A 22699-nucleotide genomic window follows, 5' to 3' on the forward strand; every position below is an offset into this window, starting at 1 on the left:
CATACTGTTATAGGAGCTGTGAACTGATCCAAATGGTCTGGAGCGTAATTTAGAACTGTGTCACTCTCTCCAAGTAACTAAAAAAAAAAATCTATCCCCCTTGACCCTACTGCTATACTTATGCCCCTTTCTTCCCCCTCCCACTCCAAGATTAAAAACAGAAAAAATGGTCACATATATATAAAAATATTTATAGCAGTTCTTTTTGTGATAAAGAACTAAAAACTAAGTAAATGTCTGACAATATAAAGAATAGGAAGAAATGATGAATATGAAGAATTCAAAGAATCATGAAAAGACTTGAATGAACTGATGCAGAGTAAGTGGAACCCAAAAAAACCTCATACACAACTACCCCCCCTCAAAAGGCAAGATTAAAAACTGATGCTCAGTCTTCCATAAGGACCAAGTTTAGACCTGTAGATTGATGAAAATGCATATCACTACTCTCTGCAAAGGTGGGGGTCTGTGAGTGTGGATCACAATATATAATCGGATACAGTGATAAACTGTTTGGTTTTACTAAGCTGTTTTTTCTCTTTATTTTATATTCTTTGTGACAAGGAATGGATTACTGGGTAAGGAACAAGGAAGGATTTATGTGGAAATAAAGATAACACAAAAACAAATGATATCAATGAAAATATTTTTTAAAACAATCTACAAGGAACTTTATTTACTTACAACAGCCCCATGAGGTAGGTGGTTGAAGCATTCATTTTATTTTACAGGAGAAATTTGGGCTTACTGAGGTCAAATGACCTGGCCGTTACACAGTTTCACTGCTAGGATTCTGCCTTGGCCCCCAAAACTTGCTCTCTCCTATCTTGTTACCTCTTTATACACCATAATGACCTGAAATGGACTAGACATAGGGCCGTCTGAGGCAAAACAGAGCAAAAAAGAAAGGGCAGGTTCTAAGACTATATGCATATATGTCAAAGGACAGATATTTCAGGGAATGGTACATATGTGCACTTGACTGAGCATCTGAAAATACAGATATGTTCTCCCCTCATTCCTTCTACAAAGCAACTCAAGAATATGAAAAAATGTTTTATAAATTCAATAAACTACAAACCTTTTTTAGAAAATATACTATACTTGATATTTATTTTTAAACGTTTCCCTTTGAGAACAGTTATCATTTTATATTCCTGGACCTGTCATAGAAGCAAAAGGTTTGTAGATAATGGCTATTTCTTTTAGCCTCACTCAAAGTAAGAACCTGGAAAGACCTTAGCTTAAAAGGGGCAAGGTCTCCCACTGGCTCCTGGGCCATCTCCAGTCATCCTGACTGATATCTGGCCACTGTACCCAAAAGGTTCTGGAGGAGAATGTGAGGCAAGTGACCTTGCACAGCCCTAAAAAGATGATAACAGCATGTTATCATCTCCCTGATGTCATGGTCCTCTTCAAAAATGAAGGACAAATCACACAATTTCTTTTTAATTATGAACAGTTAGGTGGATAGGATGCTGGGTCTGGAGTCAGGAAGACTTGAGCTCAAATCCAGCCTCAGACACTTACTAGCTGTGTGACTCTGAGCAATCCTGTTTGCCTCAGTTTCCTCAACTGTACAATGAACTGGATACAGAAATGGCAAACCACTCCAGTATCTTTGCCAAGAAAATCCCAAAAGGGGTCAAGAGTCAGATATGTGTAACAACGAAAAATTTTTCAGTCTCACATATAAATCAACTTCACAACTGAATGAGATATGGTCATATGATCCAGACTTAAGAGTTTGGAAGATAAGGTCTCTAGTGGTTTATCCTAATTTTATATTCCACAACCATCTGCTATTTGAATCGGTGAGTCCATAGTTCCTCCATGTAGCACTTCTCATACCAAATTCTATAGGAATCCAATTTTGCATATTAGAAGGATGAAGAAAATGTGTGTGATTTTTTTTTTCAGGTCTGGATAAAATCAAGTGAAATCCTTTCTTAGCTCCTTATAAAGAAACATAATATCTGTGTGAACCTTAATGTTGAACAACTACTCTCTCCCCCTCATGTTTCATGTTATAATATCATGTGTAGAATGCAAAATAATTTAAGACACTGAGTAAAACCTAAGTTCAGAGTTAGCAATCATGGAACTCTAAGAAGATCTTTCTTATCATACGTAAGACTTCTTCAAAATAAAGAAAATCAAAAGAAAAACAAATTCCCCTCTATCCCTCCAATTTGACAGAACAAGAATATATAAATGTAAATTTCTCTGTGGTTCTGGAAGCATCTACAAACTATAAAACATAAATGTCAATTTAAAGAAAAAACAGAAATATGAATAGGGAAGAAAGAATTTATAGATTAGGGAAGAGATATAGGAAGGAAAAGAAAAACAATTTTGATTTTGTCCCACTAAGGACAAAAATCTAATCAATAACAGTATTCTTTGGAGTGGTTTTTACATATTTGCTACTCTTATCTTGTATGCAGATACACATACGTACACATAGGAAGATCTACCATATTTTCCTATTTTCTAGTTCTCTTTTCTTCTCTCTGACTTTGCTTCCTGTGCTGCGACACCTTCTTCTTACTCCTTCTCCAGGAGCCTCCCACACTTCCTGTTTTGCAAGCAGCTCCACTCTTCTCCTGGCTTATTCCTCTAAGCAAAATCATTTTTTTAACTTTATGGAAGCAACGGGAGTTTAAGTTTTATTAGTAAGAATTTTTTAATGGTTCAACTGATTTTTAAAAATGTTTCTCATGCTTATTATTGTGTAGAAATTGTGGCCTGAAAATGTATTTGTAACGCAAACTAAAGCAGTATCTACTCCACAAGAACAGGAGCCATATGAGTACTCTCTCCCTAATGACTGGTACTTACACTGCCATAATCCATGTGATTCTATCTAGGTGTTCCTGCATATCTGTGAAAAGTAGTCCAATAAAAATTTAAATATCCAGTTTCAATTTTTCTTAGTCTTACTTTAAAATTCTCAATATTAATAATCTCCAAATTAACAAATACCAAGATTCAAACAAATGCTGTCTTAAAAGCAAAGATACTGAATCTCTGAGCTTGTATCTGATGAGCAAGAGTGTGTGGGGAGATGAGGGGGTGGCTGATGGCAGGAACTCAAAGCAGATGAAACACAAATGCAAGTCTTCCTTCAAAGAGGGCTGGAAAATTATCTTTCTAATTTAGAGAAAATTGGGAGGCGATGATCTTTCTGTCTCAAACTCAGAACAATGGTTATTTCTGTAGGAGCTCCTGGATTTTTTCAACCCTCTCTACCTTCAACTGGTATCTTAATGATCCATTATCTACCACCACAGTGGTAAAGGAAAACTTGTAACATCCTCAGTCAGATATGCTTTGCTGTTATGAGCTGAACAGTATACAATTTTTGAAGAATTCTGAGACCACTGATAAGGAATTTTAGCCTCTTGGGGGGGGGGGGGGGGAATAATACTAAATGAAAAAAAAAATCCCTTGACCTGTTGGTAGCTGAAAAAAGCAACTGTCTAAGCTAATTTTGAAAATGAAACATGTCTTTTAAAAAAAAACTGCAGTCACTTTATTTGGAAAAAACTCACAGCCTTGGGGAACATCACCATTTCTAAAAGAACTAACACATTTCTATTAAACACTGATTTAAGAAATCTCTTTACTGGATTAATGACTGTGCAGATGCAGCCGCTTTTATTTGACAACTAGCACCAGCCACCAGCAGCAGCATCACCCTCTCTTTGCAAAGAGCCTGAACTACGACCGCTGAGGCACTAACTGCCCCCCTGCCTCCGCAGTCCGCCCGCTCCCACACTGACCTTCCTTCAGACTCTTCTGGCCGCTGCCCTCCACGCATCCCTTCTCTTTCAGCGGCTCCAAGTCCCCGGCGGGGAAGATCTCCGGGAAGCCCTGCTGCTTCTTGGAGCTATCGATCATGGCTGGAGGCGCTCTGGGAACGGCCGCGTCAGGAAAGGCGAGGAGAGGGATCTGCCCCCGACAGCGACAGCGGGGCCCTCGGCTCCCAGCTTCCTCCCCCGCGTCTTCAGCGGCGGGCAGCAGCCATCCCCGGCCCTCCCTCTCCCTCTCCCGGACGGGAGGCTGAGCCGCGAGCCCGCCCCCTGCCTGCACCGGGGATGGCCAGAGCCGAGTGACGGGCAGCGAGCCTAGAGCTGAGAATAAACCTGCCGCTACAGGAGCAGCCGGGCCGCCAGGACCGGACCAGCCACGCTGCGCCCAGGGGTCGGTGCTCCGCCTCTCCTCTTATCTCCCCTTCCCCCAGGCTGCGGACAGATACACTGCCCAGACAGACGCATCCCCGGCTTCTTCAAGTTGCAGAGATAAACCCACGACTGTCTAGGGCATTTCTGAAAGAATTAGGTGTTTACTGAATATCCTAGGGCCAAATCAGAATGAAATTGGAGTTTTATTGAGCAAAAAGACCTCTTTTGTTTTGTAAAACACTTTTCACACAGTTTCCAGCCGATCCCTCGCCAAGCCTGAGATGGAAAGCAGCAGCCCATTCCCCCTTCGCCAGCACGGACCCAAGGCAGCAGTTTTCCCTTCTGCCACTGGTGGGCCACATGGGTTAACATTAACAAAAAAATGTCCTGTAACATAATTCTAATGGGGATAAACGTAGTCCTTATTTCAAAGCATAACCACGAAGAAACAACTTTCTGTGAAATCTAGACCAGATTAACACAGGTTAAGGGAAAGTCAACTGAAGGAGTTCTATGATGATTGTACATCTCCAATCTTAACTGCACACAAGAAACGATAAAATCCCCTTTAAATTCCATCATATTTTTCACAGACACGCATGTAAAATAGAGTATCTCTCCCTCTCTCTCTTATTAGTCAAGGAAGTCTGTATGATTTTGATAGATGCACCCCACAGGAGAGTCTTTAAGGGAGGTGCTTTGCTTTACTAAACCAAACGGTTTTATTTAAAAGCAGTCAACAAATGAGCACAAAATGGGACCGTCTATAATCTATACCTTTGTTTCAGCAATATGACAAGAAAAATGTGGTCTGCCGTAGAATGTCGCAAAACACTGCCTATCCCAATCTCTTTCATCAAGGATAAAACTGATGCATGTACACATTTTTCTTGTAACAGTTTTATGACAATGGGAATATGGTTGACAGTTATTGACACATGTTTCCAATGATAATAAAACCTGAAATTTTTCCACATGTTTCATCTTCCCCCTCTCCTGGATACCTTGAGAAATGATCCTTCAATGCTATTAGACAACTTAAGAGAAGTTGTATCTGTCCTTTTCTCTTTATTCACACCACAACCATTCTAGTTCAGGCCCTTATGCTGATTTGGACTACATATATAACCTCCTAAATAGTCTCCCTGCTCTGCAATCTTTTCATTCCTCTAATCCATCCGCCACGTAACTTTTAAATTTATATTCCTAAAGCTCAGGATTGGCCATGTCACTTGCCTGCTTTAGCAGCTCCCTATTTTCTCTAAGATAAGAGTACTACAACCTGGCTTCAACCTACCTTTTCAGATTAATTCCACATTACTGCTGCTCCAGTCTATTTATTGTTCCATGTATACGAAATTCCAACGCCTTCCTTCCAATGCCTTCACATTTGCACAGGTGACCTCCATGACAAGAATGTACTACATCTGACCTCTTCCTGTGAGGATCCCTACCTTCTATCAAGGCTCAGCTCACATACCATCTCCTATAATAGGCCTTTGATGATTCTCCTGATAGCATACTCCCTCTCTAAATCATTTTGAATATTTTTATATTTGTTCTCTATGTACATTTATCCATCTATTTGTGTATATGTGTGTATACATATATGTGAGCATATATGCTCACCTCTACAAAAAGTAAACTCCTTGATAGAAAGAACTGTTTAATTTTTGTCTTTGTGTCTCCAGCAGTTTGCACAATGATGGGTACACAGTAGGTGCTTAATAACTAAACAGTTATTAGCTGATGACCAAAGCTCAACTATCAGTATATATGCCTTGAATATACATGGAAAGTAGATGAGAGGATAGCAATCTTGATTGCCTTTGGGAAACACAATTCTTTGAATGACCTCTAAGCTATTCTCTGAAACAAAGGTCTATCTTTTTAATACTGATACACTTTTTGCTGCTATTGTCATGCTGCAGTTTGGTGACACTAAAATCTCCAAAAGCAATGAAAAGGTAGATGTAAGGCACAGTAAGAAAGCTGCAGCATGTTACAATAGGGGAACTACACAGAACTGGTACGCACTCAAGTACAGAGTGTGAAGAAAAATCATGACGACAGCCTGCATATTCCACTGGTATCCACATAAAGTTGAGATATAAGAGAAGGCTTCTAGCACATTAGGTAAAACCCCATCCTTGTCTTCCCTGGGGAACTTATGGTAAAAGCAGAACAAAAACTGTTCAGGATGAGTAGGCATAGATGGATTTTAATTTGCATCACTGGAGGAAGTGTATTGCTGAAATCAGAAATCTAAAATATTTTATGTGTATATTAGAAGTATACTAATGGATACACTTAGGAAAACCTGAAGTTCAAGTCTTGCCTCCAACACATAATGGATAAATAACCCCGGATACAACATATCAACACCTCTAACAATTCTCTGAGACCAAGTTACAAGACAGTTGTTGATCTCTGTAGGTGAAGGAAGTTAAATCAGTGAGTCCAATACATCAATGAAATCAAAGGTCTGGACTACACATACCTATAGACCAAGGATTCATACAAATATAGATACAAAAAAATGAAACATTTACTTACAATGAGCTTATATTCTCAAGGGGAGAGAGAAGTAGTGCATTTTAGATAGATCTATCGATACATACATATATAATATGGTAATTAAAAAATTAAAATATATACAATGTAGTTGAATATAAGGTAATTTGGGAAGGAGGGAACTGGAATTGGGGTAATCAAGAAGACATTTTCTGAAGGAGATAATGTTTGAGCTACATCTTAAGGAAGAGAGGTAGTCTGAGGGGGAGGAAAAGGGAGGGGACAATGGGGTTGTGTAGTGGTGAAATTCATTCCAGGATGGAAAACAGTTAGTGCAAAGGCATGGAAATGAGAGAAAGAATGTCATAGTACAGAGAGGCCAGTATGACTGGATCACAAAGTGCAAAGAAGTTGGAAAGATATTTGAATCAAGTTGTATGGTGCTTTAAAAGCTAAACAGGAGTTTATATTTTGGCCTAGAGGAAGCCACTGGAGTTGGCTGAGTATAAGTCAATAGAAATCTGTGCTTAAGGAAGATTACTTTGACAGCTGCATATATGATGGACTGGAATGTGGACAAACTTCAAACAGGGAGTCCAATTAGGAGACTGTTGCAAAAGCTAGGTGAGAAGGGATAAACGTCTGAAGTGAAATGGTAGTTGTGTGAGTACAGAGAAGAGACTGGATAGAAGCTGTAAAGGTAGAAATAGCAAAATTGGGGGACTATGATTGGATATGTGGGTTAAGGAAGATTTGAAGAGTCTAGGATGATGGTGAAATTATGAACCTGAGATAGTGGAAGGATGGTGGCACTTTTCACAGAATGGTCAGATATTTAATTTAGAAGAACTCCCATGAAGCACATTAACTAAGAATAAATCCAGCAATAAATGAGCACAAGGAAATGACAAAATAATTCTTCAAGAGATGTTCCTTGGCATAAAATTGAAAAGTGTTTCATATGTTATAAAATTGATTAAGGAAATACTTTTTTCATTTACAACTGCTTTAGGTACTTGAAAGATAATTATAAATATGTGCATCTATAAATATACATGTTTGTATTATGTTTAAAGCATACAAATGCAATCATCTAAAAACTGAGGAAAATACATTCTTACAGAAATAAAATATTTTGTTACAAAAACGCATTTGAAAGCATTTAATGAAAAATATCTTTATTAAAGAATTTTGAGTGGCAGGGAATAAAGTATGCACATCACATCTCTCCACAAATATTAGACATACTTCTAGAAATGTCATCCATAGCTGTAAGACAAGTACAAAATAAAAGGCATAAAAATTAATGAAAAGTAGATAAAATCATTCTTATTTGCTGACAACCTGATATTATACTTAGAAAACCTCAAAGAATCAGAAAATAAGTGCAACAATAGCATCAATAAATATCAAGGTACAAAAATCCATAAAAATCATTGGCATTTCTATAAAGTACTAATAAAAGCCTAGAAGGAATAAGAAGAGATATCTATTCAATATAACTACAAAGCGCTAAAAAATACAGGTGCTAACCTACCAAAAGACAGACAAAATTTGTGTAAATGTAATTTCATACAATATAAGTACAATGCACCATTTTTCTGAAAAGAGGAAGACAAATAATTGATATGATATTCACTACTTGTCTTTGGGCAAAGCAAAGGAAATAAAAGTGACGCTACTATTTGAATTAATTTACAATTTTACTGTGATAACAAATGACAAAGATGACACTTTATAGAACTATGTAAACAAAATTCATCTGGGAGAACATAAGGTCTATCAGCCTTTTTCAGGGGAAATAATGAAAAACAAGTGAAAATAAATGGGATAAAGCACTGCCAGACCTCAAACTAAGTAAGAAAGCAGTGATCATCCACTTGGCATTCACTTAAAAAAAAAAGATAAAGTAAATCATTAGCACAAATGATAGAAGAAATAAACAAGCAACAGAAAATGATATCCCAGTGCTTGATAGATGATAGAACTGATGGCAACTTAAAACTAATGACAAAGATGTTAAAGAGGTACTGCCCCAGAAAAAAAGTATTTTTCTAAAATTGTCCTTTCCCCCAGGATGTTGTACTTAGATCCAGTCTAAATGCTTCTGGACTATTTATCCACGAATTTGAGCTATTTGCAATGAGTAATTTAGTGCTCCCCATTCTTTTTCTCAGTTTCTTCAGTTTTATAATTTTTATACCAAAAACTTATCACAGACATTATAAGAATGCTTTTTTCTTATAAAGTTAGAATTCTTAACCTTGCAATTATGAGAAAAAATAACTTTTCTAATTCTAATGAAAAATATGACTAACCTACTGTTTACACTGGGATTAGTTTAATGAGGAAAAAGTTCTGGCACAAGTTGTATTGTAGCTAAAAGACACTTCACTCATGTAGCAATCTTTCAGTAAGGAAAAAACCTATTAACTTTTTCAAAAGTTGTTTTACTGTACACATCCTTGTCATTTGTTAATCATTTATTATAAATTATCTCTTCTGTCAACTATGCTGCATAATCTGTAGTTATAGTCACTTATACTACAATAAATCCACATTCACAGCAAGGACTTATTATGTGCAACAGGGATGTCTGAATATGAAAATGCACTGCCATAAATCAAGTCAGTTTTCCCAGCACCCTGAGCACAAATATTTATTAAGCGTGAGAAAAATTGTATGGCTCAGACTAGAAACAACCCAAGAAAGGCGTCCAAGAAAGCAGAACACAAACAAACACTGCTCATGGGACTTATACAAAAATTTGGCAGGGTTAGTATATTCTTACAAAACTACAGATAAACCAGATTACTTCTGTGAGGATTTCTTATTACAATGAGCAAAAAAAACTGCAAAAATTATCAACTAGAAAATGCTTCATTAATATACAAAAATGGCCAAAAGAATGTAAGTGAAATGATTAAAAACAATCAGTCTTTTGATACAAGGAAAATGCTGTCGTGTGTGTGTGTGTGTGTGTGTGTGTGTGTGTGTGTGTGTGTGTGTGTGTGTGTGTGTGTGTGTGTGTGTGTAATGTATACTGGAACACGCTTCCAGATATATACCTTGTCTTCCTTAGAATTCTAATATCACTTTGTGGGTATGTCTATTATGTGTCTTAGCTGAGATTCACAAAAGGTTAATCAACTTGCCCAGGATCACACAGGCTTTAAGTTACAAAACTAGAATTCAAATTGAGGTCCTCTGACACCAATCCATAATCTGACAAGCATTTAATTAATTATCTAGTTTGTACCTTCACTGGGGATACAAAGACAAAAATGAAATAATCAATCCTCTCCAAGAACTTATATTTTATTGGGAGAGATGTCAAATGAGGGAGTTGCACCAGATAGCTTCTTAAGTCCCTTTCAACTCTAATTCTGTCATCTTCTGTTCACATAAGTATGTAGAAGGTGATATTTGATCAGCTTTGAAAGAAACAAGGAATTCTGAGAGGTACATTGAGGAGTGGAGGAGGGGCAGGGAGAGATAGCATATGTAAAACAATGGAGCCTATACATTACGTGCAATGTATGAAAAACTAAAGAACTTCTTAAGAATGCCAATATGGCTGGACTGCAGAGTATGTGAAGTGGAGTGGGGTGAGGAAAGGAATGAACATTTATATAATTCTACTATGTGCCAGGCAATATTATCAAATTTGATTGTTACTATTGTCCCCATTTTACAGTTGAGGAAACTGAGGCAAGAAAGAGGTTAAGTGACTTGCTCAGGGTCATATAATGAGTGTCTATGGCTGGATATGATCTTAGGTCTTTCTGATTCTAGGGTAAGCACTCTATCTACTTTGCCACCATCTACCTCCAAGACGGGGAGTAATGTATATAATGAGACTAGAAAGGTAGGATGGAACTAGATGGTAAAGGGATTTAGGTGCCAAACCTAAATTGGTATTTGATCCTAGAGGTAATAGGAAACCACTAGAGTTTATTGAGGAGAGCAACATGCTCAGACCTGACTTTAGAAACAACAGCTTAGCAGTAGTGTTGAGAATTTATCAATAAATAAACATTTATTAAGCACCTACTATGTGCCAGGCACTAGAGTTCGGGGGGTGAGGGGGGAAAAGCCAGAGCCAAGATGGCAAAGTAGAAGCAGGGACCAGCTAGAGCTCTCCCCAAATCCCTCAAAAAACCTGTAAAAAAATGACTAAACAAATTCTAGAGTAGCAGAAGCCACAAAATGACAGACTGAAGTAAATCCAAGACAATCTGGAAGGTTGATGGGAAGGAGCTTAGAGTGGAGTGCAGTCCAGCGTGGGTAGCACCAGCACAGTTAGAGTGGGAGCAGGCCTTAGTAGGCCTTAAGGGACTGAACTGGAGGAGGCTGCTGTGGATTCCAGACCTCTCAACCCACAAACACTAAAGAGAGTTTCATAGGTAAGTGAAAAGGGTCTCTCACCTAGCTGAGAAGGGAGTGTGGTCAGGCCCCAGTCCCACCTGGGCCAGGCGGGTTGGTTCAGGGCCCAGGCCTAAATGAGCAAATGGAAAAAAGAAACAGACTAAAGATTCTTACTTAGTTGGTGAAGAGGTATTTTCTTACATCATTGGAGATAAGGAAGATCAAAACTACAGCCAGAAGAAGACAATAAAGTCAAAGCTCCTGCACCAAAAACCTCTAAGAAAAATATGAAAAACATGGTCTCAGAGGTGGAAAAGCTCAAAAAGGACTTTGAAAATCAAGTAAGAGAAGTAGAGGAAAAAATTGGGAAGAGAAATGAGAGTGATGCAAGAATATCATGAAAAAACGAGTCAAGAGCTAAATGAAACCTAAAAAATGCTGAAGAAATAACACCTTTAAAATTAGACTAACCCAAATGGAAAAAGAGGCCCCAAAGATCACTGAAGAAAATAATTCTTTAAAAATTAGAATGGAGCAAAGAAAACTAATGACTTTATGAGAAATCAAGAAATTATAAAACAAAATCAAAAGAATAAAAAAATAGAAGACAATGTGAAGTATCTCACTGGAAAAACAAATGACCTGGAAAATGGATCCAGGAGAGATAATTTTAAAATTACTGGACTCCCTGAAAACCATGATAAAAACAAAAAGAGCCTAAATATCATTTTCCAAGAAATTATCAAGGAAAACTGCCCTGATATTCCAGAACCAGAGGGTAAAATAGAAATGAAAAGAATCCACCAATCACCTCCTGAAAGAGATCCCCAAAAGAAAACTCCTAGGAATATTGCAGCCAAATTCCAGAGTTTCAAGGTCAAGGAGAAAATATTATAAGCAGCCAGAAAGAAACAGTTCAAGTACTGTGGAAACACAATCAGGGTAATACAGGATTTAGCAGCTTCTACACTAATGGATTGGAAGGCTTGGAATATGATATACCAGAAGTCAAAGGAGACAGGAATAAAAACCAAGAATCACCTACCCATTAAAACTGAGAATAATACTTCAGGGGAAAAAAATGGAACTTTAATGAAATAGAAGACTTCCAAGCATTCTTGTTGAAAAAACCAGATCTGAATAGGAAATCTGACTTTCAAATACAAGAATCAAGAGAAGCATGAAAAGGTAAACAGGAAAGAGAAACTATAAGGGACTTATTAAAGTTGAACTGTTTATATTCCTACATGGAGAGATGATATTTGTAACTCATGAGACCTTTCTCAGTATTGGGGCAGTTGGAGAGAATATGTGTGTGTGTATGTGTATATAGAGGAAAAAGAGGGCACAGGGTGAGCTGAATATGAAGGGATGATATCTAAAAAGAAAATTTAAAGGTTGAGAGGAATATACTAGGAGAAAGAGAAAGGGCAAGGTAGAATGTAATTAACCATCTTACATAAAAGAGGTAAGAAAGAGCCTTTACAACAGAGGGTGAAGAAGGGGAAGGTGAGAAGGAATGTGAGCCTTCCTTTCATTGGATTTGGCTTCAGGAGGGAATAGCATACACACTCAATTGGGTATGTAAGTTTATCTTATCCTACAAGAAAGCAGGGGGAAAGGGGCTAAGTGAGGGGGGAAATAATAGAAGGGATGTCAGATTAGGAGAAGGGGTAATGGAAGCAAACACTTTTGCAGGGGGATAGGTCAAAGGAGAGAATTGAATAAATGGATGGCGGGACAAGATAGAGGGAAATAGTTTGCTTTTCACATCACTTATAGAGGTCTTTTGCATGACTGCACATGTATAACCTACACTGAACTGCTTGCCTTCTCAATGAGGGTGAGTGGGAAGGGGGGAAGGGAGAGAATATGGAACTCAAAGCTTTAAAAATCAATGTTAGAGGTTGTTTTGACATGCAACTAGGAAATAAGATATATAGGCAATGGGGTATAGAAATCTATCTTACCCTACAGGAAAACAGAAGGGAAGGGGATTGGGGGGGGGGGGGGTGATAGAAGGGAGGGCAGATTGGAGGAAAAGGCAATCAGAATACACACTGTTCTGCGGTCAGGGGAGGGGGAAGATAGGGAGAAAATTTGGAATTCAAAATTTTGTGGAAGTGAATATTGAAAACTGAAAATAAATCCATTAAAATTATTTTTAAAAAACATTAAGCAGTGGGGTTACAAGAATAGACAAAAGATAGTCCCTCCCCTCAAATAGCTTATAATGTAAGCAGGGAGACAACATGCAAATAAATATATACAAGGCAAGCTATATATATATAGGACAAGCAGGAAATAATTAAGAGAGGGAAGGCACTGAGATCAAAAGGAGTTGGGGAAGGCTTCCTGTATAAGGTGGGATTTTAGTTGGGATTTGAAGCCAGAGAGGTCAGTAGTCAGAGCAGAGGAAGGAAACCATTCCAGGCATGAAAGATAGTCAGAGAGAATGCTCAAAACTGAGAGATGAAGTGTCTTGTTTGCGGAATAAAAAGGAGGTCAGTGTCAATGGATAGAAAAGTATGTGTTGGGGAGTAAAATGTAAGAAGACTAGAAGGGGCTAGGTCATGAAGGGCTTTGAAGGCCAAACAGAGCATTTTGTATTTGTTCCCAATAGTTTATTCAGTTGTGGGGAATAACATGTTCCAATCTACATTTGAGGAAAATCACTTTGTGTGTGTTCGTCCTTTGTTGCCAGAGAAGACCATGTCATCAGAGAAATAAAGACACGACTTGTGCTTGATTTTGTTTTGAGTGAGGGAGGGCTATGCAGGTCACCAGCCTCACTTCTCCTCCAGAGCCATCTGAATCCAGTGACCAGATATTCATCAGGATGACTGGAGATGACCCAGGATGAGGCAATTGGGGTTAAGTGCCTTGCCCAAGGTCACATAGCTAGTGAGTGTCAAGTATCTGAGGTTAGATTTGAACTCAGGTCCTCCTGACTCCTGCACTGGTGCTACATCCACTGCACCACCTAGTTGCCCCTGAGAAAAATCACTTTAGTGGCTGAATGGAGGTAGGACCAAATAGAATGGAGAGGGGAGACACTTGGCAAGCACAGTTCCTGATACACAGTCATTCAGCGCTTAGTCAATTGTTATTGACTAACCAGGAGGCCAATTAGCGATCTACTGGAATATGCCAGGTGAATGGTAATGTGGACATGAACTAGGATGAGTGTATGTTAGTTAAGATAGAGAAATAGTTGTAAGAGCTATAATGGAAGTAAAAGCAACAAGATATGGTGATGAATTGGATATGGGGTAAAAGAGAAGTGAGGATGATTTCAGGTTCAAACTTGGTAACTTGAAGCATTTTAGTAACTGTGACAAAAATACATAAAGTCCAGTCATTGAGCCTCTACTAGTCCCGAATGCTGAGCACATGGCATACAGCATCTAGCAGCTCCAGCTATCTTCCTGCCACACGGCCCCACTTATGTCCTCTTGGCTCTAGAATTCCCTCTTTATGTTATTTACTCTCCTTAGTGTCCCACTCTATCCAGGTATTCCTTATGTTTCATTATGTATCATGGCCACTTTACTGCCATTTCATTATACCATTCCCACTTTAGTCACCATTGCCACTGTATTAGGCATAAAGATAAGCACAGTGGAGAATGCACTAGACCGGCACTTAGGAAGAATGGAGTCCTGATTCTCCTCACATATTTACTAGCTGAATCACCAGGCAAGTTACTTCATCTCTCTGGTTCTTTATCTATAGAATAAGGAAGTTGGACTCTACGTCTTTCTTGTAGGTCCCGTAAAGATCTAAACTGATGATATTTTAAGCTTATTTGAAAAAGGCATGCCAATCAATGGCTCTCAGTCTTGCTTACCATCACATACTGGTTTCATGACTTGCTCTCTTCCTGCCAGCAGAGAGAAACCATGGTATCCCATGTGAGTCTCCTGGATTGGCTTCACATTTGCAGAGGATCCTTTCCACAGTGCAGAGGACTAGAGAGTCACCATTCTACTGTGTGCTGGCCTCCTGACAAGGCTTTTTTTTGCTAGCTAGGAATCAAATGCTATTCCATTCCATGTCATTCCCCTGGGCTGGCTTCCTCCTACTTGCTGGGGAACCTTCCTGTGTATTGTGTGCCCTTCCCTTTCGGAAGGTGACAGAAAGATGTCATTCCTTCCTACTTCTTTTGTCTATCTCCTGCAGGTCCTCATCACCTCATGACTAGACTATTTCAGGCACCTTCTGAGGCTTCCCTGCCCTATGTCTCTTGCCAGTTCATCCTCAGTTCAGGTACCAAAGTGAGTGCTAAAGTGCAGGTCTGACCATATCATCTCCTTCTATTCAATAAACTCTAGTACCTCCCTATTAATTTCAAAATCAAATTTTAAAAAAATTTAGTTTTTAAAGCCTTCAAATGTGACCTCTTTTAAAGTCTTCTCATGCTTTCCCCCTCTATGTACTCTGTGGTCCAGCAACAAAAAAACCTTCCTGTTATTCATTGAACCCAATACCCCATCTCCTTTTCCTTTTGTTTTTAGTCATATTTTATTTTTTTTAACAATCAAAAATCTATTTTATCTCCTCCCCCAACTATGAAACATAATTCTTGTTACAAACATATCAAGCAAACAGGTTTCAAGTCAAGCAAAACAAATTTCCACATTGGTGATGTACAAAAAATTACGTGTTCTTACATACTCTATTTCACTTCTCTATCAGGTCACTCGGTAAGTGCTGGAGCTAGAATTTGAAGCCAGGTTCAAATATAGTGAGTAGCATGTTTCACTTTCAGTCCTCTGGAATCACTATTGAGTTCCTAACTTTTTAAAAACTGTTTGTCTTAATCACATTTTTGTCACTGGATAAAACTGTTCTCTAAGCACTGCTCAGCTCATATAAGTCTTCTCAGATTTCTCTGAAGTCATTCCCTTGGATCATTTCTTACAGCACAACAGCATTCCATCACATTTATATACCATAACTTTTTAGCCATTCCCCAATTTATGGGCAGCCTTCAGGTTCCCATACTTTGTTACTTCAAATAGAGTTATAAATATTTTTAGACATACTTAGGTTTTATTTTGTTTAGTACTAATCCCTCAATTTACCCTCAACTCTTAATTTCCTTCTTTCCTTTCCCTCTGGCTTCCTCCTGAGTAAAATGTATAGTTGTACCCAACTATGTATATGCATTTTTCTCACCTTTCAACTGTTCAGATAAGTGAAGTTCAATTAATTCATTAGCTGTACACCCTGACTATGAGAAATAATGTTCCCTAACTTTCCTTTGCCCCTCCCCTAAAAATATAACTGAACCACTTCAGGCCTTTTAACTAGACTTCTTTTATGACCCAAAATGATGATACAATTCACAGGGGACATATACATTATCTCTCAATATTAGAATGTAAATGTTTTTTTCTTGTTTAGTCCTTTATCATCGTAAATTCATGTTTACCTTACATTCCTCTTAATTCCTGTGTTTGAACATCAAAGCTTCTATACAACTCTGGTCTTTTCATCAGAAAGTTCTGTTTTATTCAAGATTCATTTTTCCTCCTGTAGCTTTAAACTAAGTTTAATTTACTTTTTCTGGGTAAGTTATTCTTGACTGTAAGCAATCTCCTTTGCCTTTTAGAATATCACATTCTAAGATTTTCTACTCCTTTATAATGGTGTCTGCTAAATCATGTGAGATCCTGACTACAGTTACTCAGTACTTGAATTCTTTCTAGGTGCTTACAATTCTGTTTTATTTTCTTGTTGTTGTTGTTTTTAACTTGAACCTGGAAGCTCTGGATTTTGGCCATGATGTTCCTAGGAGTTTTCAATTTGGAGTTTCTTTCAGGAGATGACTTGTGGATTCCTTCTATTTCTACAATGTCCTCTGCTTCTAATAGATCTGGATATTTTTTCTTGAATTACAATGTCTTCTCAGTGGTCGGTCTCTCTCTCTCTCTCTCTCTCTCTCTGTACATGGCATTTAGATAGTCTGATAGTCTTAAATTTTTCTCCTCAATCTTTTCCAGGTCAATTGTTTTTGCTACAAGATACCTTACATTTTGTTTTATTTTTCCTAAGCTTTTGATTTTGTTTTGATATCTGTTGTTGTTTCATGGAGTCACTGGTTTCTAATTTTTAGGGAGTTAGTTTCATGGGCAAAGTTTTATACCTCTTACGCCAATCTGTTAAATTCCCTTTTTTCCCGTAGCTCCTTCCCCCTCCCACCCCCCAGTTTTTCCTCTGTTTCTAATTCCTCTAATTCTAGTTTAATTTGTGCTTAAGCTATGTTTTACTTTGAGAGTTTGTAGAGACATTCCCTTCTAGGTTTATGTCTTGAACATCCCTTTCACCATAATAGTTTTTTGTTTCAATGGTGTTTTTGGTTTTTTTTTTTAATTTATTCTTCCAGCCTATTTCTTGACTTTACACAAGATATAAGGGCCAGACTCTATGCACTTCTGTAGAGGTCTGATTTGCCCCTATTGCTGGCTTTACTGGGTATTAAATGTGCTGTTTCAGGATTTCAAGGACAGTTCAGACTCAAGACCTGTAAGCTTTCAGTGTTCTCAAAATGATCTTACCTGCTGTCCTTCTAGTCTGAGTTCTGCAAATCCCTGACTTGGGTTTGAGTACTGCTAGTGCTTTTCCTATGAAATGACTTTACATTTACACTGTATATATCTCAAATCAATAACATTTTGCTTTTGCTCTCCATTAAAATATAAGCTCCTTTGAGGGCTGGAGACTATATTTTTGTATTTCTTTATATTTTTGGAGTTTAATTATAATGCTGATGCCTAGAACCTGGCACACAGTAGACACTGAATAAATGGCTTTTGTAAAATAATTATGAGACCCATCACTGCCCTCAAGGAGTTTGTAATCAAGAGTTGAGTAGCAAAACAAAACAAACACAAAACACTGAGAGCACAATTATGTGTTAAACTGTCTGAATCTCCAATTGTGCATCATCTCTCCACTAAAGATCTACTCCAGAGTATTAACATGGTGTGGAGGTAACCCTAATCAGTACATTAACAAACATTTATTCAATACCTACCAGGAACTGTGCTAAGCACTGGGGATACCAAGAAAAGCAAAAACCAGTTGCCTTCAAGGAGCTCACAATCTATCTCTACAACCAACACCTTTTACATCGGTCACTTTCTCTCCATTCATTTGATTACCACCCTGGTTCAGGCCTTCACCACCTCTCTTCACTACACTAATGAAACAACCTCTTCATTTATTAGCGTCTTATGTATCCTCCCACTTACATTCCATCCTCTCTATGGCTGCTAAAGTTAGTAATCCAAAAGCACAAGTTTGATCCTGTTACTCTTCAATAAACCTTCAATGGCTCTCTAATTTCACTAAGAGCAAATGACAAACTTACCCTTTTCGTGCATCAGACACAACACTCCATTTCCCAGATGAATACTTTGCAGACAATGCAGCATGCCCTCTACCTATGCCTCTCACCCCACGCCTGGAATGCACCCCTTCACCTCTACCTCTTAAAGTCTCATTACCTCCCCTCTTAGGTGCTATTCTCTTCATAAGTTACCTATTTTTATTTTGCATATATTTTTCATATATTTATCCATGTACATGCTAAATGTATTGTTTTCTCCAGCATAACATAAGTTAACTGAATAAAGAATCTGTTACTAATAGTGCCTGGCACGTAGAAGGTACTAAAAATGTGGTAACTGACAAGTATCAGAGAGACTCATACAAACTGAAGACAGCAAAGTAAAAACTTAAAGAGCAGTGAGAATACTATGAACACGTGAATTATATTTTGAAGGAAAATGAAACAAAGCTTCCTGGTCAAAAAAAAAAGTAATTCTTCAGACTCCTCAGAGATCATGACACTAAAGCATAAAATGCTAGAATTGTTCAAAAGAGAAATAAAATGTCAAAAAGAAATTACAAGTAAATTAGGTAAGAAATCATAGCTTTCAATGAATTTTTAAAAAATTAACCCCATGTGTATATATGTGTGTATGTGTGTGTGTGTGTGTGTGTGTGTGTGTGTGTGTGTGTCCATCCCCTAAGAACAAGGGATAAGGCAGGTAAATGGTGGCCATGCGGACTGGGGTTCCTGCAGGAACAGACCAAGATCCAAGGAGTGTGGGCAAGCTAACAAAATGGGCAAAGTGCTGACATAAAAGAGGAAGACAATACAAATCAAATAAATGAAGGGAAATACAAGCCAAAAATCCTAATCTTAAATGTACATTAAACTATCCAATAAAACAAATGAAAATGACATAACAGATAAGCCAATATAACTTAACAACTTGTTATATATAAACACATTCAGTATTAGCACAATGCCTGGCAAATAGTAGGTGCTTAAAAATGTTTATTTATTGAATGACCTAAAAGAAAAGACATATGCCCAAATATTCAAATGGATCTATGATCTCATCAACTAGATAATTCCAACTACTCAGGTCACAACCAATAATTTAAAAAATGAAGACATAGAGAATGAAATTAAAGCAATTTTCTCTTTCAAAACATCCAAGTGATCTGTTAAGGCAAGTCCCACCATAAAAACATGAGCTTTTTGTCATATGAATAATCCCAGTACTCGAGGCATTTGGTGCCATTTCCACCTAATGACATTAATTCAGTTAGGTAATGGACCATTAGGGAAGGCAGTAATTCCATGTAAACAGTGTTTATATAACAGCAAATAAACATCAGTAGGACATTTATAAAGGACTTCTAAAGAACTTTATCTCAATTATCTCATTTAATCTGATTTATATCTCAGGTAACTGGCTGAAAAAATCTGTTACTTATATATAATTTATTAATAATTCTGCAGCTTGGAAAGATGTTATATAGAGTATGCTTTGTTGATATAATACAAAATACAACACATACTTTAAGTTAAAGTTTAAAAATATCTTATTTCCCACCAAATAGTGATTATATTGATTTTATTTCAAAACAGAATAAATGAATTCATTATGTCAAGCTTAGTGGAAAATTACAATTATAGCCCTTGGGGGAGGGGGTGCAAAATTTACACTTGAACTGATATAGAACTGAAAGTCTATCCAAAAGGATGGCTTTTTTGGGTGGAAGGTGGCAATTCCAAACAAACCAAACTTCTAACAACTATATATGTTCAACTATAAGGGACAATTAGGTAAAAAAGCAGTAAGCTCACATGGCTATCATTAATTTGAAGTCTGGTTAAAAAAAACCATTTTAAACAAAAGAGACAAGGCTGTTCCAGTTTTTAAATTGTGACATCATTTAATTGATGCAATGAGTAGGTCTCTAGAAAGCCATATGCAACCTATGTCATTTTTTTTTTCAGAGATGAGACTGACACGCAGGGGCTTCAGAAGTTGTTGCTAGATATTCTGCATGGAAAGCAAATGTTACTATAATTTCCTCCTTCAAAGCCACTATTCTATAATTCTTACTTTGAACTGGTAAGAAATAGAAACATATGGCTTTAACTGCAGAAAAATATGCTCCATATTAAAAAATGTTCAGAGAAAGGTTATAATTATAAAACAGTATTTTAAAATAGGGGGGAAAACTTTTTATATAACAAAGCATAACAAAGCCCAAAATGTATATATCAACAGAGGCAAACCATATCTTCAAGCTAATATTTAAGACAAAGGTTAACATTTTTGCAGTTTAAAATGTGGGAATCATCCACTATCAATTCTGAGTTACCTTAATGGCTCAAATGTCAGGATTCATCACAGAATCAATCTTCTTCTAAGAACTAGTTATCCTTAATACATGAATACAAAAAGAAAAGACTTTTTTTTGTTTTTTTTTTCAGAAACCTTCTGTCATTTCATCAGTACAGCTTTCAGCAAGGAACTGAGAAAAAAAACTGTAGATCAGTAAATTTTCTGCAACTTAAGAGTTGTAGAGTGGCCTGGAGCACTGAGAAGTTAATGACTTTCCTATGGTCATAAAGCTACCATGTCAGGGGGATTTGAACTCTGGTTGTCATGACTAATAAACAAGTTCTCTATCCCCCTTCAATCATGCTGCTCCTCAGTTAAAAATAGCGTACAAAAATATATGTATTTTTTTCTACTGACCAGTTTATGGAGTTAAAATCTAGAAAAATATCTAGATATTAAGTCAAGTCAATAAACATATTATCAAGCACTATTATGTGTGTGGAAAAGGGCTAAGCACTTTTACCTTCATGTAAAGGCAAAAAATAGTCCCTACTCTCAAGGATCTCAGTATAATAGGGGAAACAATATGTAAACAATTATGTACAAAAATATGTGCAGGATAAATTAGATGTAATCTCATAGGAAAGGCATTAAGATTAAGGAAGACCATGAAAAGCTTCCTGCAGAAGGTGGAACTTTAGCTGAGACTCAAAGGAAGTTAGAAAGTATAGAGAAAAGAGGAGAGCTTTCCAGGCATAGGGAAGAGCTAGTGAAAATGCTCAGTGAGGGGATAGTGTCCTGTGTGAAGAAAAGCAAAAACGCTATTGTCACTGAATTTCTGAGTACATGGAAGAAAGTAAAATTTAAGAAGACCAGGAAGGTAGAAAGAGGTTAGGTTATGAATGAAGGGCTTTAAAAGTCAAACAGGATTTTATATTTGATCATCAAGGTAATAGCAAGCCATTAGAGGTTAGTGAATGGTGAGGGGGAAGACAGAGAGTAATATAGTGAAACCTATGCTTTAGGATAATTAATTTGAAAGTTGAAGAGGAAATGGGGAGAGTCTAGATGCGCAGAGACCAAACAGAAGCCTAATTAAACAGGATCAAGAGTAAGGTGATCAAGGGAAGGAAGTGAACACGGAAAAGTGAAGACTCATTTATTAAGTGCATACCATGTGCCAGTCACTGTTGTAAGCACTTTACAAATATTTCGCTTAATCAGAAGAGTAAAAAGCTACAGAGAGGTCAAGAAGGACAAAGACTGACAAAAAGCCATTAGATCTGACTATTAAGAGAGCACTAGTAACGCTGGAGAGCAGTTTCACAATCAAGAATTCACAATCTAGAATGCAAGGAGTTAAAAGAATGAGAGGAAAGGAGCTAGAAGCATGGGCTACAGACAGCCCTCTTAAAGAAATTAGCCATGAAAAAAAGGAGGAGAGATACAGGAGAGCTAACAGGGACAGGCAGATCAAACAAGGGTTTTCTGAGGACACAGGAAGATGTGTCTGTGGCAGTAAAGAGATGACTAGGAGAGACTGAAGATTAGTAAGAGTGGGGATGACGATGGAGGCAATATGCTGGAGAAGATGAGATGAAATGAGATCATTTAGGCATTTAGAGGGTTTTGTCTTGACAAGGAGAAGGTCCACCTCTTAATGGAGATGGATGAATGAGACAGGAGAGGAAGGCAACTGAGTAATGTGGAAATAATGAAGAGGAGAGAAGAGAGACCTCTTAATGGCCTGTTTTTTCTCATACGTGAGACAAGTTTCTTAGAGAGGTAATTGAGGCTCAAGGAAAGATGAAAAAGTTTGGAAAAGCCACTGTATGAAGTGAGACAGTGAAACCATTACGGAGATGTAAAAGGACTGCCTTATCATAATGAAGGCCCAACTGAGAGTATATGACATAATTCTGAAGTGTACTTAGTTCCATTTTGTGATTTTCTATAGCTTCTTTCAGTAAC

At 37.5% G+C, this 22699-nt stretch overlaps 1 protein-coding gene across 29 annotated transcripts in view; it reads right to left on the reverse strand.

The window, feature by feature from the left end:
- Nucleotides 1–22699, reverse strand: part of MRTFB (myocardin related transcription factor B) — a 259095-nt gene that overhangs the window by 93954 nt on the left and 142442 nt on the right. The window contains exon 1 of one of the 29 annotated variants that reach the window (XM_072609794.1): nt 3786–7677. The exons of the other annotated variants lie outside the window; for them this stretch is intronic. Coding sequence (XP_072465895.1) covers nt 3786–3903 — 118 coding nt within the window. The 5' untranslated portion in view covers nt 3904–7677. Of the gene's footprint in view, nt 1–3785; nt 7678–22699 lie in introns of those variants that run through there. 29 annotated transcript variants of the gene reach the window in all.

This window comes from Notamacropus eugenii, chromosome 1, assembly GCF_028372415.1.
Source record: "Notamacropus eugenii isolate mMacEug1 chromosome 1, mMacEug1.pri_v2, whole genome shotgun sequence".
NCBI lineage: Eukaryota > Metazoa > Chordata > Mammalia > Diprotodontia > Macropodidae > Notamacropus > Notamacropus eugenii.